General features: G+C 48.3%; 1 protein-coding gene across 1 annotated transcript in view; it reads right to left on the bottom strand.

Annotated features, from left to right (window-relative positions):
- Positions 1–20,729, bottom strand: part of LOC142908589 (E3 ubiquitin-protein ligase COP1-like) — a 55,184-nt gene extending 34,455 nt beyond the window's left edge. Inside the window, exons 1-4 of the mRNA XM_076059357.1 lie at positions 20,535–20,729; positions 15,948–16,007; positions 10,600–10,697; positions 10,092–10,156 (exon numbers count right to left, since the gene is read on the bottom strand). Coding sequence (XP_075915472.1) covers positions 10,092–10,156; positions 10,600–10,697; positions 15,948–16,007; positions 20,535–20,719 — 408 coding nt within the window. The 5' untranslated portion in view covers positions 20,720–20,729. The remainder of the gene's footprint in view (positions 1–10,091; positions 10,157–10,599; positions 10,698–15,947; positions 16,008–20,534) is intronic.
- Positions 20,730–25,077: the final 4,348 nt, after the last annotated feature.

The following is a 25,077-nucleotide window of genomic DNA, read 5'->3' as shown; positions in this document are numbered from 1 at the left end:
CCTGAGACCCGTGACTACAAACAAATTAATATTACACACAGCCAACCCTGAAACTCGCCACTGCAAACAAATTAATATTACACGCAGCAAACCCTGAGACCCGCCACTACAAACAAATTAATATTACACGCAGCAAACCCTGAGACCCGTGACTACAAACAAATTAATATTACACACAGCAGACCCTGAGGCACGTGACTACAAACAAATTTATATTACACGCAGCAAACCCTGAGGCACGTGACTACAAACAAATTAATATTACACGCAGCAAACCCTGAGACCCGTGACTACAAACAAATTAATATTACACGCAGCAGACCCTGAGACCCGCCACTACAAACAAATAAATATTACACGCAGCAAACCCTGAGACCCGTGACTACAAACAAATGAATATTACACGCAGCAAACCCTGAGACCCGTGACTACAAATAAATTAATATCACACGCAGCCAACCCTGAGACCCGTGACTACAAACGAATTAATATTACACGCAGCCAACCCTGAGACCCGCGTGACTACAAACAAATTAATATTACACGCAGCCAACCCTGAGACCCGCCACTACAAACAAATTAATATTACACGCAGCAGACCCTCAGACCCGTGACTACAAACAAATTAATGTTACACGCAGCAAACCCTGAGACCCGCGTGACTACAAACAAATTAATATTACACGCAACAGACCCTGAGACCCGTGACTACAAACAAATTAATATTACACGCAGCCAACCCTGAGACCCGCGTGACCACAAACAAATTAATATTACACGCAGCAAACCCTGAGACCCGTGACTACAAACAAATTAATATTACACGCAGCAGACCCTGAGACCCGTGACTACAAACAAATTAATATTACACGCAGCCAACCCTGAGACCGGCGTGACCACAAACAAATTAATATTACACGCAGCAGACCCTGAGACCCGTGACTACAAACAAATTAATATTACACACAGCCAACCCTGAGACCCGCGTGATCACAAACAAATTAATATTACACGCAGCAAACCCTGAGACCCGTGACTACAAACAAATTAATATTACACGCAGCAAACCCTAAGACCCGTGACTACAAACAAATTAATATTACACGCAGCAGACCCTGAGACCCGCGTGACTACAAACAAATTAATATTACACGCAGCCAACCCTGAGACCCGCGTGACTACAAACAAATTAATATTACACGTGTAGGGGTGCTATGGGGAATAAACACATGACACGGGAAGGTGTGGTTCACCCACACCTTGGTGGCTACAACAACGTCCGCTAAGGCTCCAGTGGGTATAAAGTGCGGGGAGCCAGGGAGCTCGGGGCAGAGTGTGGGGCCCGAGGCTGAAGCAACCAGTGAAGAAAGAAGGCCAGCTAGGTGAGACCCTGGAACTCCTGTGACCGCTGCCCTTTTCAGGGCCGGCACAGCAAGCCAGTGGTGCGGCCCCAGAGCCCCAGAGTCAGAGTCCTTCTAAGGGCCGGTCTGGTCGGCGGGGAGCCGAGATCTGTGCCTAACCAGGGCCGGATCTGATAGCCTCCCTTAGAGCCCTACCAGGAGGAACTGGGAGCCTAGAGCTTAGGCCAGAGAGCCTGGGGTGTGTTCCTGAGTTATACGGGTGGAGGGGCCGCTACCCCTTCTAGTGTAACCCTTGTTAAGGTTTAAATAAATAGTGCTGCTTCTATTCTGCCGTCTCCGTGTCCTGGAACCCACTACAACTGGTGTCAGAAGTGGTCTTAAAATGGACACAAGGAGTACAAACCGATCACAGGAACCCCAGGAGGAGGACGGCTCGCCTGGGATTGCGCCAGAGGCCGCGGCCGACGATCCTGGGATGTCCCAGACGCCCCAACAGCAGCCGCCGCTGGAGGAGTGGCCGCCGATGGAGGACGGGTTGCAGGCGGCTCACTCTCGACTGGCTGAGCTGCTGTATGTCGCGGCTTCCACGCTGGAGGAAATCAACCGCGCGGGGCTGCGGGCGCAAAGGCGGCAGAGAGACGAACGCCGTTCAACGGCCATTCCCGCCGAAACACAGCCACCAGATTTCGGATTTGCCGCCATGACAGTGTCCGCCACGGCGATTGGAGGGTCGCAGCGCCACGTGGACGCTGTGGGCCAATCAGCGGTGGTGACGTCATCACCAACGGACGCCCGCTGTCAGGACCAATCGGCGGGCGCATCGTCATCACCTGCGCGACCGCCGATGGGTGTCCCCAGCCCCTCAGACACCGGTGGAGAGGCCGGAAATGGCGCGCGGCACCTCTCAGAGACGAAGCCATCGTTTCAACAACGCCTGCCGGTGTTGAAGGAGTTCGTTTCAGACGGCGGCGACTGGGGGGCCTTTCAACGCCGCTTTCTCGCTCATCAAGAGATGGCCGGCTGGACGGACAACGAGGCGTTGAGTGCGCTACCGGCCATGCTGGACGATGACGCCCTTGCTACGCTCATCACAGCTCCCAGATCAACGCGATCTACGCTACAGTCGGCGCTCCAGGTCCTCACCATAGTCTACGGGCCATCGTCGGACTGCCGCAAACTCTTCCACGAGCGGTGCAGGGGCCAGAAGGAGCCACCGCTGGCGTATCGCACGGCTCTCCTGGCCCTCGCAAAAGCGGCTTTCCCGCGGATGGACGGCGAAGGGGTGGACGCGATGGTGACGGAGAAGCTCCTGGCGTTGGCCCAGGAGCTACAGATCGTCATCGTCGCAGAGGACGACGCGGACATGTGCTCCTTGCGGGCAGCAAGACACATCCACGCGCACCTGATAGCGCAGCGTCGATCACCTCTCGTCCCCAAGGGCGCAGCTGCGGTGTGCGCTGGGACGCCGACCATCCCCCCCTCCGAGGAGGTCTTCGCGGCGGGTCGCCCGGTGGAGTGGAGATCCGGAGGGAGGCCGGCTCGGACCACACCGGATCGCCAGGAGCACCCCAAGGCGCTCATCACGTGCTACAACTGTGGCCGCAAGGGCCACGTGGCTGCGGAATGCCGGGCGCCTCGTCAACGACAGCCGGGACGGTCGGACGGCGCTCCAGCCTACAGGCCTCCGCATCGCAACCCGGCAAGTCGCGGCACCCCACATGCTCGGCCTGTGCACACACCTGTCCCCACCTCGCGCGTTTCGGTGTACGGGCCTCGGGGTACGCCCATTGGTTTGTTGGGTGGCGGCGGGGTCGAGAGGGTGCTCGGGCCGGGGCAGTGGACGGAATTGGCCCACCGCATTGTTGCTGCGTCGGCAGGCTCGTCCGTGGTCGCGGGTCGCATTGACGGGGTCGAGGTGCGTATCCTCGTCGATACGGGAGCTTCGGCGACCATTGTGTCAGACTTGATTTATAATATTCTTCCCGTTCAAAGCCGCCCCTTGCTCCCAGTCACCGTTCCGTGTTACGCAGCGAACGGGGGTTCGCTGGGTATCATAGGCCAAATTCGAGCACAAATTTGCATTGGCGATATCAAACTCTCCGGGCCGATATTAGTCTCGTCCTCGCTGGCGGTTCCGTGCTTGTTGGGGACGGACTTTTTGGGCAAAATGCCGATTAAAATTCTAATTGATCAGGGTTGCATCGAGCTTCCCTCGGGCCGACGGGTAACATTCCTGCCTTCCCCTGTCACCTCAAGGGCAGCGTGCGCGTCGATACAAGCGTTCGTCACTCGGACGGTGCGTGTACCTCCCGGGGCGCAAATGCTCGTGCCCCTTCGCTTGCGTCGGCCTTTCGTGCCCGGTGTTCTGGACCAGGGAATTCTGTTAGGGCCCTCGAGGGCTGGGGAAAACGGGCTGGATCTGGTGGCCGCTCAAACGCTCGTTAAGGGGAGCGATGACCCGTTTATCCTCGTCCTTAACGTTGGCGTACAGACGGCCGTCGTTCCTCAGGGAACTGTGCTCGCGCACGCGACACCGGTCCCCGTGGTAGACACGGTTATGGGTAATGTGGGGACCGATCCTCTGGCTCAACCGCATTCTGAGGGGGACGATAGTTGGATGGACACACTATGTTCGGGCACGAGTGATCTGTCCGACTCCCAGCGTGCCGGCCTACGCACCCTTCTGACGGAATTTTCCGATGTTTTTAGTAAACACAAATATGACATTGGGTGCACGAAATTGTTGCGTCACCACATTGACACGGGTGACAATGCCCCGGTACGCCAGAATCCTTTTCGGTTAAGTCCGGCCGAAAAAGATCATGTCAAATTGGCAGTGGATGACATGCTGGCTGCAGACATTATAGCCCCTTCCACCAGTCCATGGGGAGCACCCATAGTGCTTGTCAAAAAGCACGATGGGTCCTTGCGATTCTGTGTGGATTTTCGCCGCCTTAATAAGATCTCCGTGGCCGACGCGTATCCACTTCCCCGGATGGACGAATCTCTGGATGCTCTGGCTGGCGCACGTTTTTTTTCTACGTTGGACTTGTTATCCGGATTTTGGCAACTCCCATTGGATGATGAGTCCAAGCCAAAGACTGCGTTTCGCACACCACACGGCCTATTCCAATTTAACCGGTTACCTATGGGATTACACTCCGCTCCGGCGACATTTCAGCGCCTTATGGAACTGGTTTTGGCTGGCTTACAGTGGAACGTCTGTTTGATCTATCTGGATGACGTCATCGTGTTCAGCAAGACATTTGACGAACACCTTTTGCGCTTGCGCGCCGTGTTCCTCAAAATGCGTGCTGCGAATTTGAAATTTAAGCCGCAAAAGTGCCACCTGCTACGGGAATCCGTACGCTATTTGGGGCACATCGTCAGCCGCTCGGGCATATCCACCGATCCCGCAAAGACGCAGTGTGTCAACTCCTGGCCAACCCCCACCTCGGTGGCTGAGGTCAGGAGTTTCATTGGATTTGCGTCTTATTACCGGCGGTTCGTCGCGGATTTCGCGACCATTGCTAAGCCCTTACACGCTCTGACGGCGAAGGGAGTGAAATTTCACTGGGGCCAGGAGGAGGAGGTCGCTTTTTGTTCCCTTCGCGACGCTCTCGTGCGGGCCCCTCCATTGAGCTACCCCGATTTTTCGGAACCCTTCCTGCTCGATACAGACGCCAGCAATACGGGCATTGGGGGTGTGCTCTCACAGGTGATCTGTGGTGTGGAACGCGTCGTGGCTTATGGCAGTAGGGTTTTGTCTCCGGCGGAACAGAGATACTGCGTCACGCGTCGGGAACTCTTGGCTATTGTATTTTTTATGCAACAGTATCGCCCATACCTGTACGGTCGGCATTTCACTGTCCGTACGGACCATGCGGCATTACAATATGCCTTGCGGGTGACACAGCCTTCGGGGCAATTGTCCCGATGGCTCGAAATCCTTCAGGATTATGATTTCACGACCACATATCGGAAGGGTGCTCGGCACACTAATGCGGATGCGCTGTCTCGCCTGCCGCCCGCCTCAGATTGCGCTTGTCTCAGGGGATCGGGGCGTTGTAAGCCGCCAGAGGATAGCCCCCCCTTAGATATCCCGGTTCTCGCTGCTGCCACTGAGGACCCCTTGCCTGAGGGTCCTGTCGGGGAGGGAGGTGCGGACTCCTTGCTGGGGTTGTCCGTTGCTGAATGGGGGCGCCTCCAGATGGAGGACGCATCCCTCCTCGCGTTGCGTCGTCGCGCAGGGGGTTCCGTGCGGGGGGTCGCGGGGATTGATTCATACGGGCTGCTCCAGGGGCTCCTAATGCATTGGGATGGGAGGGCCTGCCGTCACAGGCTTGTGGTGCCATCCGCTTTGCGGGGTAAGGCCGTTTGGGCCGCACACGAGCGACTTTTGCACCTGGGGACCCACAAGACCCTTGCCGTGCTCCAGCTGGATTTCTTCTGGCCGGGTATGGCAAGGGATGTGGATGACCTCCTGGGTGCATGCACTCAGTGCGCCCAACGAAAACCACCAGCGAAAGGCGCCTGCCCACCGCTACAATCTATCACGGTCTCTCGGGTTAACGAACTCGTCGCACTCGATATATTGGGGCCCTTCCCTGCGACCCCTAGGGGTAACAAGTACCTGCTGGTTGGCGTGGAATATTTCACCCGATGGCCTATGGCATGGCCTCTTGCTAACCAGTCAGCAGCAGCCGTTGCCGAGGCCTTTGTCCAGGGCTATGTCCTCGACAAGGGTGCTCCCGAACGGCTGCTGACTGACCAAGGGAAGAACTTCTCTGGCGTCCTTCTGCACGAGGTGTGTGCGCTTCTTGGTACGAAAAAGATTCGCACTTCCCCCTATCACCCACAAACCGATGGCATGGTGGAGCGGCTGCATAGGACGCTCACATCTATGTTGTGTCACCAGGTGTGTGACTCCCAGACCGATTGGGACCTTCACATTCCGGGGGTTTTGGCCGCCTATAGAATGGCTCCTCACGCGGCAACCGGCTTCTCGCCGTTCTTTTTGATGTACGGTCGCGACGTTGACCCACCAATTGCGAATCAGCTCCGCGTCTCGGAAACCAGCAGAAAATCGAAATTGGCCGACCACGTTAAATTTAATATCCTGAGGTTGACCGAGGCGCGGGAGGCAGCGGCCCAAAACTCTTCCTCTCGGCAGAAGGCCAACGAGAGGTTGCGATCGCGCCAATCACGCACACATGCGTGGAAGCCAGGCGATCAAGCCTGGCTGCACTGCCCTCAGGTGCCGTTGGCGACCTCGGCGAAATTGTTGCGGCCTTGGAGGGGCCCTGTGGTTATTGTGAAGGTTATGCGGCCGCAGTGCGTTCGTATCCAGTGGGGGAAACGCCGCTGGTACGTACACCCCTCGCGTCTGAAGCCGTTTGTGGCGCCGCGCGTCCCTCCACCACATTACACAGGCCGAGCATGTGATGTCTCCGCTGACTCCCGGACGGCGTCTTCGTCACCTGCCCTTGATGCTTCGCTAACTGTTCCACCTTCAGGCGCCTCAAGAATGACGGCTTCCAGCGCGCCTGCGCCACCCGGTGGGGACGGAGTTTGCCCTTCCGGGGTGACGGAAGACGGTGCACCTGCACAGCCGGTGCCCACTGCCGGGCCGACCGGACCCTCCCCCTACGATGGACCCGCAAATCGGACTCGCGCCAAAATGCGCCGCTTGTTGTAAAAATGGTTCTTGTTACTCTTGTTGTTCACTGTTAAGTTTTCTTGCTGCGTTGATGGGGGGAGCGGGTACAATGTATATGTGTATATAGTGTAATTTTGTATAGGTGGGTTGGGTTATTTATTGGGGTGTTCGTTCTTATGAGGCACGCACGGGTGGGGGTTTGTTGTGTTTATTGTTCGAGTATTGTTGCAGCCGGGACGGCTGCGGGTTACACGGGAGGGGGTGATGTAGGGGTGCTATGGGGAATAAACACATGACACGGGAAGGTGTGGTTCACCCACACCTTGGTGGCTACAACAACGTCCGCTAAGGCTCCAGTGGGTATAAAGTGCGGGGAGCCAGGGAGCTCGGGGCAGAGTGTGGGGCCCGAGGCTGAAGCAACCAGTGAAGAAAGAAGGCCAGCTAGGTGAGACCCTGGAACTCCTGTGACCGCTGCCCTTTTCAGGGCCGGCACAGCAAGCCAGTGGTGCGGCCCCAGAGCCCCAGAGTCAGAGTCCTTCTAAGGGCCGGTCTGGTCGGCGGGGAGCCGAGATCTGTGCCTAACCAGGGCCGGATCTGATAGCCTCCCTTAGAGCCCTACCAGGAGGAACTGGGAGCCTAGAGCTTAGGCCAGAGAGCCTGGGGTGTGTTCCTGAGTTATACGGGTGGAGGGGCCGCTACCCCTTCTAGTGTAACCCTTGTTAAGGTTTAAATAAATAGTGCTGCTTCTATTCTGCCGTCTCCGTGTCCTGGAACCCACTACACACGCAGCCAACCCTGAGACCCGCCACTACAAACAAATTAATATTACACGCAGCAGACCCTGAGACCCGTGACTACAAACAAATTAATATTACACGCAGCCAACCCTGAAACCCGCCACTACAAACAAATTCATATTACACGCAGCAAACCCTGAGACCCGTGACTACAAACAAATTAATATTACACGCAGCAAACCCTGAGATCCGCCACTACAAACAAATTAATATTACACGCAGCAAACTCTGAGACCCGTGACTACAAACAAATTAATATTACACGCAGCAGACCCTGAGACCCGTGACTACAAACAAATTAATATTACACGCAGCAAACCCTGAGACCCGTGACTACAAACAAATTAATATTACACGCAGCAGACCCTGAGACCCGTGACTACAAACAAATTAATATTACACGCAGCCAACCCTGAGACCCGTGTGACTACAAACAAATTAATATTACACGCAGCCAACCCTGAGACCCGCCACTACAAACAAATTAATATTACACGCAGCAGACCCTGAGACCCGTGACTACAAACAAATTAATATTACACGCAGCAAACCCTGAGACCCGTGACTACAAACAAATTAATATTACACGCAGCAGACCCTGAGACCCGTGACTACAAACAAATTAATATTACACGCAGCAAACCCTGAGACCCGTGACTACAAACAAATTAATATTACACGCAGCAGACCCTGAGACCCGTGACTACAAACAAATTAATATTACACGCAGCCAACCCTGAGACCCGTGTGACTACAAACAAATTAATATTACACGCAGCCAACCCTGAGACCCGCCACTACAAACAAATTAATATTACACGCAGCAGACCCTGAGACCCGTGACTACAAACAAATTAATATTACACGCAGCCAACCCTGAAACCCACCACTACAAACAAATTCATATTACACGCAGCAAACCCTGAGACCCGTGACTACAAACAAATTAATATTACACGCAGCAAACCCTGAGATCCGCCACTACAAACAAATTAATATTACACGCAGCAAACTCTGAGACCCGTGACTACAAACAAATTAATATTACACGCAGCAGACCCTGAGACCCGTGACTACAAACAAATTAATATTACACGCAGCAAACCCTGAGACCCGTGACTACAAACAAATTAATATTACACGCAGCAGACCCTGAGACCCGTGACTACAAACAAATTAATATTACACGCAGCCAACCCTGAGACCCGTGTGACTACAAACAAATTAATATTACACGCAGCCAACCCTGAGACCCGCCACTACAAACAAATTAATATTACACGCAGCAGACCCTGAGACCCGTGACTACAAACAAATTAATATTACACGCAGCCAACCCTGAAACTCGCCACTACAAACAAATTCATATTACACGCAGCAAACCCTGAGACCCGTGACTACAAACAAATTAATATTACACGCAGCAGACCCTGAGACCCGTGACTACAAACAAATTAATATTACACGCAGCAGACCCTGAGACCCGCCACTACAAACAAAAAGACTTGTTGGGACCCTCCTGGAAAAAAATGTGTGACTCGGTCAAGCTTTCACGGATAAGCAAGTTGCAATAATAATAATAAAATAACCGTCTAGGACAGGGGTCACCAAACTACGGCCCGCGGGCCGGATTCAGCCCGCGACGTCAGTCCATCAGGCCCGCCGACGGTACTTGAATCTGGTTGAAAAAACGTACGGATACAATTTAAATATTATGTTTAGAATACCGGAAGATCTTCACGCGTGCGGAGACCTCCTTACTGCTATGTGCCTTAAATGTACTATATTAAATTGTAAATTATTGTATCTAGATGTTCTTGTTTATTGTGACGTTTGCTTATTTCGCGCCATCCCAAGTGGTAGCTCCGCCTACGCTCTGACGTTACCGTGGTTTCCATGGCAACGTCATGGCAACACGTTACCATGGTTTCCATGGCAACACGTTACCATGGTTTCCATGGCAACACACACACAAACACGCATCTTTCCCGCCCCCCAAGTATTGAACGGAATGTTTATGCGGCCCGCGATCGTCATTCTATCAGTTATCCGGCCCGCTGTGAAAAAAGTTTGGTGACCCCTGGTCTAGGACAATGGGCTGCACTTATTCTGTGAGAGTTCCGATCAGATTAGTTGTCCCAAGGACATCCTGCCCATTGCACAGAATAAAACTTGGGGATAATTTAATTTAAAGTTAATGCAACAAAATGTGCCGGTTATGTTTTTTCCCTGCACATCTCCGGCCAAGGCAAGACGTGCACGTGGGACACTTACCGGTTGTTCCATCTTAATTCTCTTCTCCTTAAGCCGCTGACGCTGCTTCAGGATCAGCTCATTCACTGCGGACAAAACGCGCGTGGAACAAAAAGCCGTTAAATATTCAATGATGCGAGCATCTTTCTTTCGGTAAAGTCACGTTGAAAGGAAACAATAAAATAATAAAATATATATAACAATAAAAATTATCACGACGTTTCGACCATAACACAAACGGTTGTCATCAGGTGTGTCATGCAAACCGACACACCTGATGACGGCCGTTTGTGTTATGGTCGAAACGTCGTGAGAATTTTTATTGTTTAATATATATTTTATTATTTTATTGTTTCCCTTCAACGTGACTTTACCGAAAGAGCTAAGAATATGAATAACTGCAGTCACGAAAGCTTTAAATCAAAATTTAATGCGAGCATCGTTAATTGAAGGCGTGTGTTGCATTGTGGTGAAACAAATATATGCAACAAAAATGCAGGTGGAAGGAAGATAAGTGAAAACAACTCACAGAGGAAGTTGGGAAATATGTGGGTTGGATGCTCAATGAGGTATCTGCAATTTGGGCAACGATTCGTCTCCTCCAGACTCCGACGGATGCATTTGCCACTGAAACAGACAAAATGCAACGGCGAGGAAATTGGCAATCATCGTTATTAGCATTTTCGGAAAGTTTACCAATCACCGAATATTGTCGTGCATTCATCAGACGGCGGAGCAAAAAATGGAACGCAATAACAAACTACTTCAGCATCCGCACTGCGTTAGCTCTGACCGGGCGAGACTCTGGCACAAAAGCCAAATTAAAGGGGCTGCAGTGCGTTCTATTCGGCTTGAACAAAAAAAACAAGTTTCCCGGCAATTATCGGACGTGCGAAACGCAAACCGTGCCGCGCCACTCGAAGCCAGCACAACCGCAATTGTTGGCAGGCAACACGGGGAAGGAGCGTGGGAAGCAGTGGTTAGGCAACTATGCGGTGAACCCGGCAGCCCGAGTTGGATTCTAGGCCACGGCTAACATCAGTGGCACGTCATATCCAAACCGGTCCTGGGGACCTGAGAACTAACTTCAATAAGCACTCTGACCGGAGTGGCAACGTACAGTAAAACAAACCCCCCACGACCGACAACACATGGCGAGGCCTCCATCCAGCAGTGAATTGAAAAGGGCTGTGAATTCGTGAGTTTTAATAGGAGGTGGTTTTCCTGCAAACCCTATCTGCTTTCTCCCAACAAAACTGGAAAAAAATACGTCGGGCATTGAGGTCACCGAATACTGGGGCTCTTTTAAAAATGGGAGTAAAAAAAAGCATCTGGCTTCGATGTGTATGGCTTACGTATTCAATTGCCTATGATGTAGCCTGCAAAAATGCCACAGCTGTCAATTCATTAACGTAAAAATTACAATTTTTAAAAGTGGACGTTACTACGATCACGCGAATGCTAAGTGTTTAAAGGTGCCTGCCTGCAAACCAAGCAAAGTTCAATATTAAATAACAATGCGCCGAGGAATCATGATACATCGCTATACATTCCTCTTGAAATGTAGAGAACTATGCACACATAACTACATTCTGTTTCCACACGTGTATATATTCTATATGCCCACTGGCTTTCCAGACGCATGTTCAACCAACTATGGACCAGTTTACACGTTTGAGGTCTCATCAGCAGTTAGGGCTTGCAAGGCAAATGTTGCTGGGTTGTCATATGTGGCAAATGCACTCCATCTAAATAATGGGGTCCATTCCAAATAAAATGAGTGTGTGTGTGTGTGTACTACTGCTCAGCAAGAAGTAAACTTTGAAGTACTTTGAAAAGAAAGCTTATCAGTAAGAGTTAACGGGCACAATTTCAGCAAAGGCATTTTAGGACTCAGACTTTTGCTATAAACATAGAAATAAAACACCCAGGGTAGTTCCTTATTAACAGAACGCTTGGCTTCATCTTATAATGCACTGATAATGCTGCATTTTCGTAAACAAACTCACAACGGTGTTCGCAAGGCTTGATTAATCATTAATTACACTGAAAATTGTGAGCCGCTCTATTTTGCAGTGGACACCAAAGCAACATCACTTTGCACATTTACGACACGTGCACTTAATCTTGTACACACCAGCTGTTGATAGCTTCGGTAAATACATCTTTTGTAGCAGAAATAAATTTCTGTATTTTATGTACCGTGCCAAATCTGACTCGGATGTTTTGTTTTTCCAAACATCTAGCTAGTTTATCAGTTACTCCCGCAATGTGCGGTATTTTAATCGTTTTCATTACTTGGTGCAGTTTCAATAGCAAGAGCATTGAAAAAGATGTATTACCGAAGCTATCCAAAGAAGGTGTGTACAGGATTAACTGCACGTGTGGTAAATGTTATGTTAGGCAAACAGGACGAATGATCAGCACAAGACTAAAAGAACATCAGAGGAATATTAAATTCTCCCAAATGCAACTGTCAGCAGTAGCAGAACACGCCTGCCAATAATATTGAAGTGTTGTGCAAAACGAGCGACTACTAGCCAAGACTAATTAGAGAATATATCGAAATTGAAAGAAATCAAAATAACTTTAACCGTTGTGATAGCTACCGCCTGAGTGCTGCGTGGAAGCGAATCATCAAATAATACATTAGTTAAATGCATGCCTACAAAGGGCAGCGTACTCCAATAGGGATTACCGTTGGTAATAAACACAATGGACAGGAAGGACTGGTTCAAAGGGCCTGCATAATGCACATGCATCATGTACGTTGCCTCAGTGATCCCCCCTCCCCCATCATTGTGCAAGAGCGCAGAAGCGTGGTCACCACATCTACGCCTCTATATAAGGTAACGAGACAGTAAGACTTCTCCACAAATCTGTCTGTCGCCTGATGAAGCTAGTTGTGATTACTGGCGAAACGTCGTACTCAGATTGTTAATGTTGTGGCTTGGCTATCCAACACACCGGTGTGCTGTACTAGTATACTACATTATACACTACACTATACACTACACTATACACTACACTATACACTACACTACACACTACACTATACACTACTACACACTACACTATACACTACACTATACACTACACTATACACTACACTGCACACTACACTATACACTACACTACACTACTACACACTACACTATACACTACACTATACACTACACTATACACTACACTATACACTACACTATACACTACACTACACACTACACTATACACTACTACACACTACACTATACACTACACTATACACTATACAATACACTACACTATACACTACACTATACACTACACTATACACTACACTATACACTACACTATACACTACACTATACACTACTATACACTACACATACACTACACACTACACTATACACTACACTATACACTACACTATACACTACACTATACACTACACTATACACTACACTACTATACACTACACTATACACTACTATACACTACACTATACACTACTATACACTACACTATACACTACACTATACACTACACTACACACTACACTATACACTACTACACACTACACTATACACTACACTATACACTATACAATACACTACACTATACACTACACTATACACTACACTATACACTACACACTACACTATACACTACACTATACACTACACTATACACTACTATACACTACACTATACACTACACACTACACTATACACTACACTATACACTACACTATACACTACTATACACTACACATACACTACACACTACACTATACACTACACTATACACTACACTATACACTACACTATACACTACACTACTATACACTACACTATACACTACACTACTATACACTACACTATACACTACTATACACTACACTATACACTACACTATACACTACACTACACACTACACTATACACTACTACACACTACACTATACACTACACTATACACTATACAATACACTACACTATACACTACACTATACACTACACTATACACTACACACTACACTATACACTACACTATACACTACACTATACACTACTATACACTACACTATACACTACACACTACACTATACACTACACTACTATACACTACACTATACACTACACTACACACTACACTATACACTACACTATACACTACACTATACACTACACTATACACTACACTATACACTACACTACACACTAAACTACCCACTACACTATACACTACACTATACACTACTATACACTACACTATACACTACTATACACTACACTATACACTACACTATACACTACACTATACACTACACTATACACTACACTACACACTACACTATACACTACACACTACACTATACACTACACTATACACTACTATACACTACACACTACACTATACACTACACTATACACTACACTATACACTACACACTAGTGCTGTACTAGTGACGAATTGGCCACGTTCTGTTTAGGTGACAACCCTTACTAGTTGGCTGTGTCGGGTGGTGGCGGGTTTTAGCGACACAACATTTATATATTTATACGCGCTCTACCTCAAAAACCTCTATAATGGATCATATTGGTCGTGAAAGCCGACGTGTTAAGCAGAATTTGGTTAAAAAGCTAATTTAATATGAAGAATGTATATAGTGCTGTCACTGGCAATCAGGATTTGACCATTAACCAGCTAGATGGGAGACCAAGGTTAAAACATGGATGGATGCCCAGTTACAAACCCAGGATATCTCAGCAGTGCTGGCTTGGAACTCTGACCCGACCTTAGCAACCTGAGCCCTCCAGCCATTTCTATCCTCGAAACAGTCTTAAGAATACAAATTCAAAGACCGCCGATTAAGCCTTCAAGGGCTGTTGGGGTAAGCGTTGTTAGCAAGGACCTATGAAGGCCGGTACTGTTGTACACGATGGGGTGGGTGGCCCAGGTCTCGGTTCAGATATTCGTCACGGGTGATAGCCACGAGCGCGAATCGAACTCTGGTCGCCAGGTCCGTAGCACAGTACGCTAACCACTACACTACCGCTAACCACCACACTGCCGCTAACCACCACACTGCCGCTAACCACTACACTGCCGCTAACCACCACACTGCCGCTAACCACTACACTGCCGCTAACCACTACACTGCCGCTAACCACTACGCTACCGCTAACCACCACACTACTGCTAATCACTACACTACCGCTAACCACTACACCACCGCTAACCACTACGCTACCGCTAACCACTACACTACCGCTAACCACTACACCACCGCTAACCACTACACTACCGCTAACCACTACGCTGCCGCTAACCACTACACTACCGCTAACCACTACACTACCGCTAACCACTACACTACCGCTAACCACTACGCTACCGCTAACCACTACACTACCGCTAACCACTACGCTACCGCTAACCACTACACTACCGCTAACCACTACACTACCGCTAACCACCACACTACTGCTAACCACTACACTACCGCTAACCACTACACCACCACTAACCACTACGCTACCGCTAACCACTACACCACCGCTAACCACTACACCACCGCTAACCACTACACTACCGGTAACCACTACACTACCGCTAACCACTACACTACCGCATCCCACACGGACCATGCACAGCGTACCAAGTATGCATGAGGCGCCTAAATGTAATGTAACATTGCGCGATGCCGTGTCTTTCCTCGCAAGAACAACTATCCAGTGCCACGCGGTGCACCGCACGACATCCTTTATTCATCAACGTGCATGCACGGCCACTGAAGCGATCGTTGCCGCCTGCCGCGTATGATTCAACCTCGAGCGTGCAGCCCCCCCAACAAGTGAACGTAAGCAATTCTCCGCCAAGCAGAAGCACGTACCAGAAGCTGTGGCCACACTTGGTGATGTACGCCTCTTCCATCGTGTCGAAACAGATGGGGCTGAAAATGCAACGGCACAAGCAATCATCAGGTTAGCAACACAAGCAATCAGACTGCAACACAAGCGATCATCAGGTTGCTTGCGTTGCAGTCGAAACGTCGTGAGAATTGTGTCGTTTTATATTTTTATTATTTTATTGTTTCCCTTCTACGTGGCGGTGACGTTACCGAAAGAACCAAGAATATGAATCCCTGCAGTCACGGAAGCTTTAAATCAAAAAACATTCACATTTACGCGATCTAACCCAAAAAAAACCTACAGCATGGATTTGGTCAAACATCCTCATGCAAGATCCTTCTTTTATACGAAAAAAATATTTGATGTTTACACAGCATCATATATACTACGCAGTCTTGTCGCTCACTTAGGCTTTAACAGATGAAGAGCATTACGAACAGACTAAGACAGCTGACGCAGTCGGACAATTAAGGATTCTATAGCTACGATTTGCCAATAAAGTACTCCACACAGAAGATGCTCTAGGCCAGTGGTTCTTCTTAACCCGGGCACCTCCTGGGGGTGCGAGATTACCGTTCTGGGGGTGCGAGGCATGGCCACATTGTTTTTAAAGGTAAATCGTTGAAACGCGTACGTCAGCGCGGGCACGTAATTACAACTACTTTATAATAATAGGGTTTTTTCCCCTTTTTTCTGGCGACAAAATTGAAACCTTTTTTTACGAGGATTCATGTCTACTGCATTAACCACAATACCTGCAGTCAAAATGCAAACATAGTATGTGTCTGAATTAACCACAATACCTGCAGTCAAAATGCAAACACAGTATGTTTATTGTATTGCATTTTGACTGCAGGTATTGTGGTTAATGCAGTAACATGAATCCTTGTTAAAAAGGTTTCAATTTTGTTGTCAGAAAAAAGGGGAAAAACCCCTATTATTATATTTTGTTACTGGCAAAGGAGGTCTAATGATGTAGATGCTCACCCCGAGCCCTCATTACTTTTGACAGTGCATTGTCTTTGAGCTGCAAGCCTCGTGGCGTCATCTGGTCGAACACCAATTGGGTCGAGGCTCAAAAGAAAGCCGTCCCTTGGCGTGGACCAATCAGTTTCAACAGCAATGCATCATATATTATCATAGTATGTGTTTTGTTTGCATTTTGACTGCAGGTATTGTGGTTAATGCAGTAACATGAATCCTTGTAAAAAGGTTTCAGTTTTGTTGCCAGAAAAAAGGGGAAAAAACCCTTTTATTATATTTTGGTACTGGCAAAGGAGGTCTAATGATACAACTACTTTGCTTTATCAAGTCGATGTTTTATTCACGTCATAAAAATACAATTGAGAACCAATTTGGTGCAAGGTTGCAGTTAAGGTTAAGAACGACTTCTCGAGGACAGACAGATAGCTGTGGCAACTTCAGCACATCTTCTTTAGTTCTTTCGGTAAAGTCACCACCACGTAGAATGAGAATAAAATAATAAAATAACACAATAAAATTATCGCGACGTTTCGGCCACAACGCAAGCGGCCGTCTTCAGGTGCTTAAGGTTGTGTGAAATCCCTCCCCGTAGAGGCGGTTAAATTTCGATTTAAAGCTTTCGTGACTGCAAGGATTCATCTTCTTTGGTTCTTTCGGTAAGGTCACCACCACGTAGAATGGCCGAAACGTCGTGATAATTTTATTGTGTTATTTTATTACTTTATTCTCATTCTACGTGGTGGTGACTTTACCGAAAGAACCAAAGAAGATGAATCCTTGCAGTCACGAAAGCTTTAAATAGAAACTTCAGCACACTGAGACATCAATCAGCTTTAGCTTTTAGGACTAACAGAGCATCCACTAAAGCAATTACACAGCTATGGCAATTATAGTAATGGTGTATTAGAACGTTACCGAGCTCAGATGTCCCCGATAAAATGTTCCTTGGAAACACGAATACTTTGTTGTCGTTATTATAGGACCCAAAAAAAACTGTTAAAAATAATACATTTTTAGTACAACTAAGTCCAGTCTGCCCTGTAAAGCGCCAACAATTATTTTTAAAAACAATGCAAACGCGGGACAATGGCTAACATAACTTCTGCAAAATTTGTCGAATAATTTCACTCTAGAAGTAGACTGGAGTGACGGAACGAGTCCAATTGCGATGTTAGTACCGTTTGCATAAACATCTAAAACATCCTTGAAATTCAATTAAGCATCCCCGGATAAACGTAAACAATAAACGTCGTTATTGGCATTCACCCACCGAACACAAACACAAACTAAGCGCAATCAATACTGCATTAAACCAATGACGTAAATACTTTTTTTAAGTAAAGTGTCTCACCGATATTCGTACAAGGGTCTTTAAATGACCAAAAGCCATGCCAATGATCAACTGGTGGCCGAGTGCCTCCCCACACTCGCACCCTGCCGCCTGCCCGTCCACGACGATGTTTATACTCTTTGGTTCTTTTGGGTAAAGTCACGTAGGTGAAAATAAAATAACAAAAAATCACGACGTTTCGGCCACAACACAAGCGGCCTTCATCAGGTGAAGGGACGAGACTGTCTGGAGGACAGCGCTGGAGTGGGAGAAGCCACGCTTAGATCACGACCTTTAAGCTGTGTGAGAAGAAAAACACCAAGCGAGTTGACAAAGACGACGATATTCTTAGTTCTTTCGGTAAAGTCACGTTGAAGGGAAACAACAAAATAATAAAAAATATATAAAACAATAAAAATTCTCACGACGTTTCGACCATAACACAAACGGTCGTCTTCAGGTGTGTTGGTTTGCATAAATGTATTTTTAAACGGTGCATTTATTTATTTATAAAAAACGTTAGCGCCACGCGCAGCGATTTGGCAGTTTATTTAGGACTAGTCCATCTATATTCTGAAAAGAGGAGGGGGAAGACGAATTTTTTTTTATGTATGCTGTCTGAAAGCCACTGTAAGCGTGAACAATCAATTAAGACCTGAAATGGTTTATCAAATCTTTCCAATGATTGCTAAGATAGAATCCATCTTCTCGGTTGAAATTGTCTCTGTGCTTGTATATGTGGATAGCCTCATGAACGAATCTCTCATGGTAGCCAGATGGCTTACAAAGACTATACAATCCGCAAAGCTATCACTCAAACCATGAAGAAGGACCCTCTTGAGGAGCCTTTCAAAACCATCACTTTACCCTACATTGCGGGGATCACAAAAAAGATCTCCAAAATCTTGAATAAACACAAGATCCAGGTCCGTTTTAACACATTACATAAAATCCGTGATATGGTTCCGTCTGTAAAAGATGTGATTCCGGACATACAATACCCTGGTGTCTACAAACTAAGTTGCCTCTGTGGTAGTAGTTACATTGGAGAAACCAAACGCCATGTCTCGGACCGCATTCGTGAACACAAAGCAGACCTTAAACACGGTAAGACCAACACCTCGGCCGTGGCAGATCATTGTTATAATTCAGTAGGCTCACATGCCATTTACTTTTCCAAGACAGAGGTTCTTTGTAAGCCATCTGGCTACCATGAGAGATTCGTTCATGAGGCTATCCACATATACAAGCACAGAGACAATTTCAACCGAGAAGATGGATTCTATCTTAGCAATCATTGGAAAGATTTGATAAACCATTTCAGGTCTTAATTGATTGTTCACGCTTACAGTGGCTTTCAGACAGCATACATAAAAAAAAATTCGTCTCCCCCCTCCTCTTTTCAGAATATAGATGGACTAGTCCTAAATAAACTGCCAAATCGCTGCGCGTGGCGCTAACGTTTTTTATAAATAAATAAATGCACCGTTTAAAAATACATTTATGCAAACCAACACACCTGAAGACGACCGTTTGTGTTATGGTCGAAACGTCGTGAGAATTTTTATTGTTTTATATATTTTTTATTATTTTGTTGTTTCCCTTCAACGTGACTTTACCGAAAAAACTAAGAATATGAATTACTGCAGTCACGAAAGCTTTAAATCAAAAGGCGACGATGTTTGTTCGATCATCCTCCAGCGCACTGCTGCTGCTGCTACTTCATTTGCGGCTTTGTACAGAAGCCAAGTTCCAGAACCGGTTCGGGGCATCTCTCTCTCTCTCTCGGCACTGAGGTTTAGGCCGTTGCCTGGAATCAAACTCGGGGGGGGGGGGGGGGGGGAAACGGGGTCACGGAGCGCCGTAACCACTCAATCCACGGGTAGCTACTCCCTGTACCTGGGATAGAATCCCGGCGACGGCTTACATCGGTGGCAAGCGATACTTGAACCAGTCCTGCCCAGCCACCCCCCCCCAAGTACTTCCCAAACACGCACTGACCAGCGTGGTGAAGTATGGACAAGCAATTCGCACGGAGCGACACTGCGTATTCTAGATTTAAAGCTTTCGTGACTGCAAGGATCCATACTCTTTGGTTCTATTGGGTAAAGTCACGTAGGTAAACAGAACCAAAGAGTATCGACACCGCGTAATTTGGAGGCCTTCATCCACGAGTAGATTGGAGTTCTGTCGCGTACGCGAATGAACAGTCGACAAACCGCCATGCCGCCCGCGCGCGTCAAACCCAACCCACCACAAGAAGTCTTTGACCTTGTCTTCGTACGAGTTCACGAGGCCGTCACGGATGGCCGCTTGCGCCGGCCGCTTGCGCCGGCCGCCTCGAGGCGAGCCTCTCCCGGCCGCCCCGCTAGATGAGCCCGAGGCTCCGTCCGAAGAGCAGGACGACGAAGAGCCAGACGACGAAGAGCCGGACCCCATCACCGACGCCGTCGACATCGCCGAGGTCTGACAGAGGCGGATGCGAGACGTTAATAACAATGACAGTAAGACATTATTATTTGTTATTGTAATTCAAACGTCGTGAAGGAGAAACGAGGCAAACGTCTCCACCGCCACCCCCCCCCCCCACCACGCTAGAGGCGACTCGGTAGAGGCCCTGGCGTGGATCCCATCCCACCCCCCCGCGCCGAGAACAAAATGGACTAATCCGAGCGGGGGGACCACGTGACTGGCGCGTTTTTTGGGTTAGATCGCGTAAATGTAAATGTGTTTCGATTAAAGCTTTCGTGACTGCAGGGATTAATCTTCTTGGTACTTTCGGTAAAGTAACCACGTAGAAGGGAAACAATAAAGTAATAAAAATATAAAACAACAAGAACATTTTCTTGCTGTGGGTTTTACACCTGATGATGATTGTTTGTGTTGCGGTCGAAACGTCGTGAGAATTGTATTGTTTTATATTTTTATCACTTTATTGTTTCCCTTCTACGTGGTGGTGACTTTACCGAAAGAACCAAGAATACGCACCGATACTCTTCGGCTCTTTTCGTAAAGTCACGTGGTAGGTATAAAATAAAATAAATCACGACGTTTCGGGCGCAACACAAGCGTCCGTCATCAGGTGAGAAAGCATTCTCTGAGAAAGCATTCTCACAAGCGTCCGCCATGAGGTGAGAAAGCTTTCTCTGAGAAAGCATTCTCACAAGAGTCTGTCATCAGGTGAGAAAGCATTCTCAGAGAAAGCATTCTCACAAGCGTCCGCCATGAGGTGAGAAAGCTTTCTCTGAGAAAGCATTCTCACAAGCGTCCGCCATGAGGTGAGAAAGCATTCTCACCTGATGGCGGACGCTTGTGTCGCGCCCGAAACGTCGTCATTTATTTTATTTTGTACCCACTATGTGAAAGAACCAAAGAGTATGGATTCCTGCAGTCACGAAAGCTTCAAATCAAGATTAAATCACACCTATCCAAGACGATTTATCGTTAAACTCTGGGCGCATTCACCAAGTGGTTAAGTCACATTCGCCTATTGCTCTGCCACACAAATTCAATGAGACGAGCCCTTGCCTCCATGACAGTTAACTATATCTGCGCCTCGGTTTTCTCGGGTTTCTCTCGGTTCATATGGGGCTCTCTCTCTCTCAGGTTATTGGGCTTTCTACCAAAGGGGTTTTTTTTCCCATGCGGGGACTCGCGGATTTGAACCCCTTTCAGGATGACACGGGTGAACTACATTAATACGCAAACGCTGCTTTAGAACGTTCGCCACAGCTACATGAGCTCGCAAGTAAGAGTGTACGGAAAATACAGCCTTTTCTCAATCCTGCCATGAAGTTTTAATCCCGAACGAAAACTAAACCATTTTAATTGTATCCACGATGACAATTGCGGATCTTATATCGCGCGATCTATCGTAGTATCGTCGCAAAGCGGTAATCCCACTTGGAACCCAACACTGGGCCACCGATGACCTCTAGATTGCAGGTCCGGTGTGCTAACCATGACACCATGGCAGGATTCCATATACTGTACTTTAGTATGACATTTTACTACAATTTTATTTTACCAGGCAAGGCCCACTGAGCTGTATAGCTCTTTTTCAGAAGCGACCTGGCCAAAAAAATGATTGCTCAATGAAGTGGCTTATCATGTGGCGTTGTATAGCAGCCAAATACTCTAAACGCACGTTTCTCTAAATACTCTAAACGCATTCACAGGTGCAGGGGACCATGGTCCTTCCTATCTGCTCATCAGATTTTGTTTTCTTCCAGGGTTAGGAATGCGCGGATTTCTACGCGTGATGTGTTTTTGGCTCCCTCCACTCCCCCCGGGAACATGGGAGTCTGCCGAGTTGAAGCTCAAAGTAAAATACTGTGGAGATGAAAAGATGTTAATTGTTATACACCGCAGGACGATCACGAGAAATGACGGCGGCTTAGGAGAGGCCTTCATCCAGCAGTGGATTGCATATTACAATTTAGAGCTGGGACGATGAGTCCATGAAGGTGATTAATCGCCAAAAAATTGTAATCGACTGCATCTTTTTAAAGTCGATTACTCGGGCCTCAAGTCACCTCTCCGGCAGTGTGCGGCGACTGCGGTCACCACCCAGAACAGAATAACCACGGAACGTGGAACTGAGTGCCCCGATTCACAAACACGGAGAAGGAGGAGGAGGCATCGTTGTCATCACAGCGATGATTCACCACTCCGCTGCTCCCTGACCCAATTACCCGGCTCGACCACCTCGGTATAAAATTATAGTTTGTTGATCTACACCAGGGGTCACCAAACTTTTTTAACACTGGGCCGGATAACTGAAAGAATGACGAGCGTGGGCCGCATAATAAATAAATATTTCTGGAGCGTCGGAACCTTTGTTGACAGCCGGAAAATCTGGGGGCGGGAAAGATGCGTGTTTGTGTGTGTTGCAATGGAAACCATGGCAACGTGTTGCCATGACGTTGCCATGGAAACCACGGCAACGTCAGAGCGTAGGCGGAGCTACCACTTGGGATGGCGCGAAATAAGCAAACGTCACAATAAACAAGAACATCTAGATACAATAATTTACAATTTAAAACAGTACATTTGAGGAACATAGCAGTCAGGAGGTCTCCGCACGCGTGAAGATCTCCCAGTATTCTAAACAATATTTAAATTGTATCACAACGTCTCGTGTTCCAATACGTTTTATCAACCAGATTCAAGTACCGTCGGCGGGCCTGACGGACTGACGTCGCTGGCTGAATTCGGCCCGCAGGCCGTAGTTTAGTGACCCCTGATCTACACCAACGTCGGCCCTACGAAGGAGAAGAAGCCTCTGGCCCCTTACATTATAGTGGCAACCCCCTCACGGTGCCTCGCCATCGTGAGAGACCCAGCAGGTTCATGACGGAACTGAGCTGAGACTTTTCTCCCCAACCTTCTTCAAGGCCGAATGGTCGGGGAACGGCACACACCAATGACACGAACACGTGCCATGGCCTGATACGTAGCTTATCATGTGTATATTTTATCTTCAGGGCAGTGTTATTGAGTCACGTGTTGAGCGTGTTTGTTGATTGTACGCTGAATCCTCGATCTACCATGCTATTCGGCCAGATATGTATATTTATACACACACTGCTGAAATTACACAACCGTAAGTTTGCTATTGATTTAAACGTAGTTTATTTATGTACTTATTTATTTATCTCTTTGGGAAGTCAGTGGCCAGCTGTTTGGCACAGATAAAGGGATTAAGAACAGCTTAGCTGGAGGGGGGAGATGCTGCTGCACAAGGCAGGCAGCAGCGCTTCATTCATTAAAAAGCTGCTTTGAGGGCAGATGCAATTCATGCGAAACACCACCACCAACAACACCACCACCACCAACACCACCACCACCAACACCACCAACACCACCACCAACACCACCAACACCAACACCACCACCAACTCCACCACCAACACCACCAACACCACCACCCACACCACCACCACCAACACCACCACCAACACCACCAACACCGCGCACACCACCACCACCACCAACACCACCAACACCACCACCACTTCCACCACCACCACCTCCACCACCACCACCTCCACCAACACCACCACCAACACCACCACCAACACCACCACCAACACCACCACCACCAACACCACCACCAACACCACCACCACCAACACCACCACCAACACCACCACCACCACCAACACCACCACCAACACCACCAACACCACCACCACCACCGCCTCCCCACCGCGCACCCTTGCACGTTCAGCTTCTTTCGAACCGTGCGTTGCCAACCGTGCTCCTCGGAGGTGCTGGGAAGGACGACGGGACTACACACACACACATCAGCTCCACGTGGGGCACTAATTGTCGTTTTGCTCAACGTCACTTCTACTTTACATTCGATGCTACGGTTCATTATCAGCACACCGCTCGTATCGAGGGGTAAACTGGTTCGTTTTCCCGACGCGGCAGTCGAAACAACGGAACTGCACGGGCACGTCTTAAACCGCCACGCGCCGCCTCTGCGCACCCGGCATCAGCACAACCGCGGTTAGCGGAGGAGTAGGCCAAAGTTCCCCGCGAGAAGGGATCTCTATAACCCCCCCCTCCCTCTACTGGAGACCCTTCCGCCAGCAGTGGCAGGAGCAGGTCGTTGCAGGGCAGCACCTTGACCGTTACATTTTTATTAGAAACTAGCGGTAAGTACCCGGCGTTGCCCCGGGTCAAAAAATAGTTTAGAACTACTCTTAAAAACCTTCCAAATACACACACAGATACTAAGGTATTGTGAAAGCCCGGTGGGCCATTTGTCCATGTCACCACCAACAAAA

The sequence above is a fragment of the Petromyzon marinus genome, unplaced genomic scaffold (genome assembly GCF_048934315.1).
Source record: "Petromyzon marinus isolate PM22_M1 ecotype Great Lakes invasive population unplaced genomic scaffold, UKy_Petmar_22M1.pri1.0 PM_G_Scaffold_10, whole genome shotgun sequence".
NCBI lineage: Eukaryota > Metazoa > Chordata > Hyperoartia > Petromyzontiformes > Petromyzontidae > Petromyzon > Petromyzon marinus.
The sequence above is the reverse complement of the archived record's forward strand: the minus strand, read 5'-3'. Positions and strand labels throughout refer to the sequence as shown.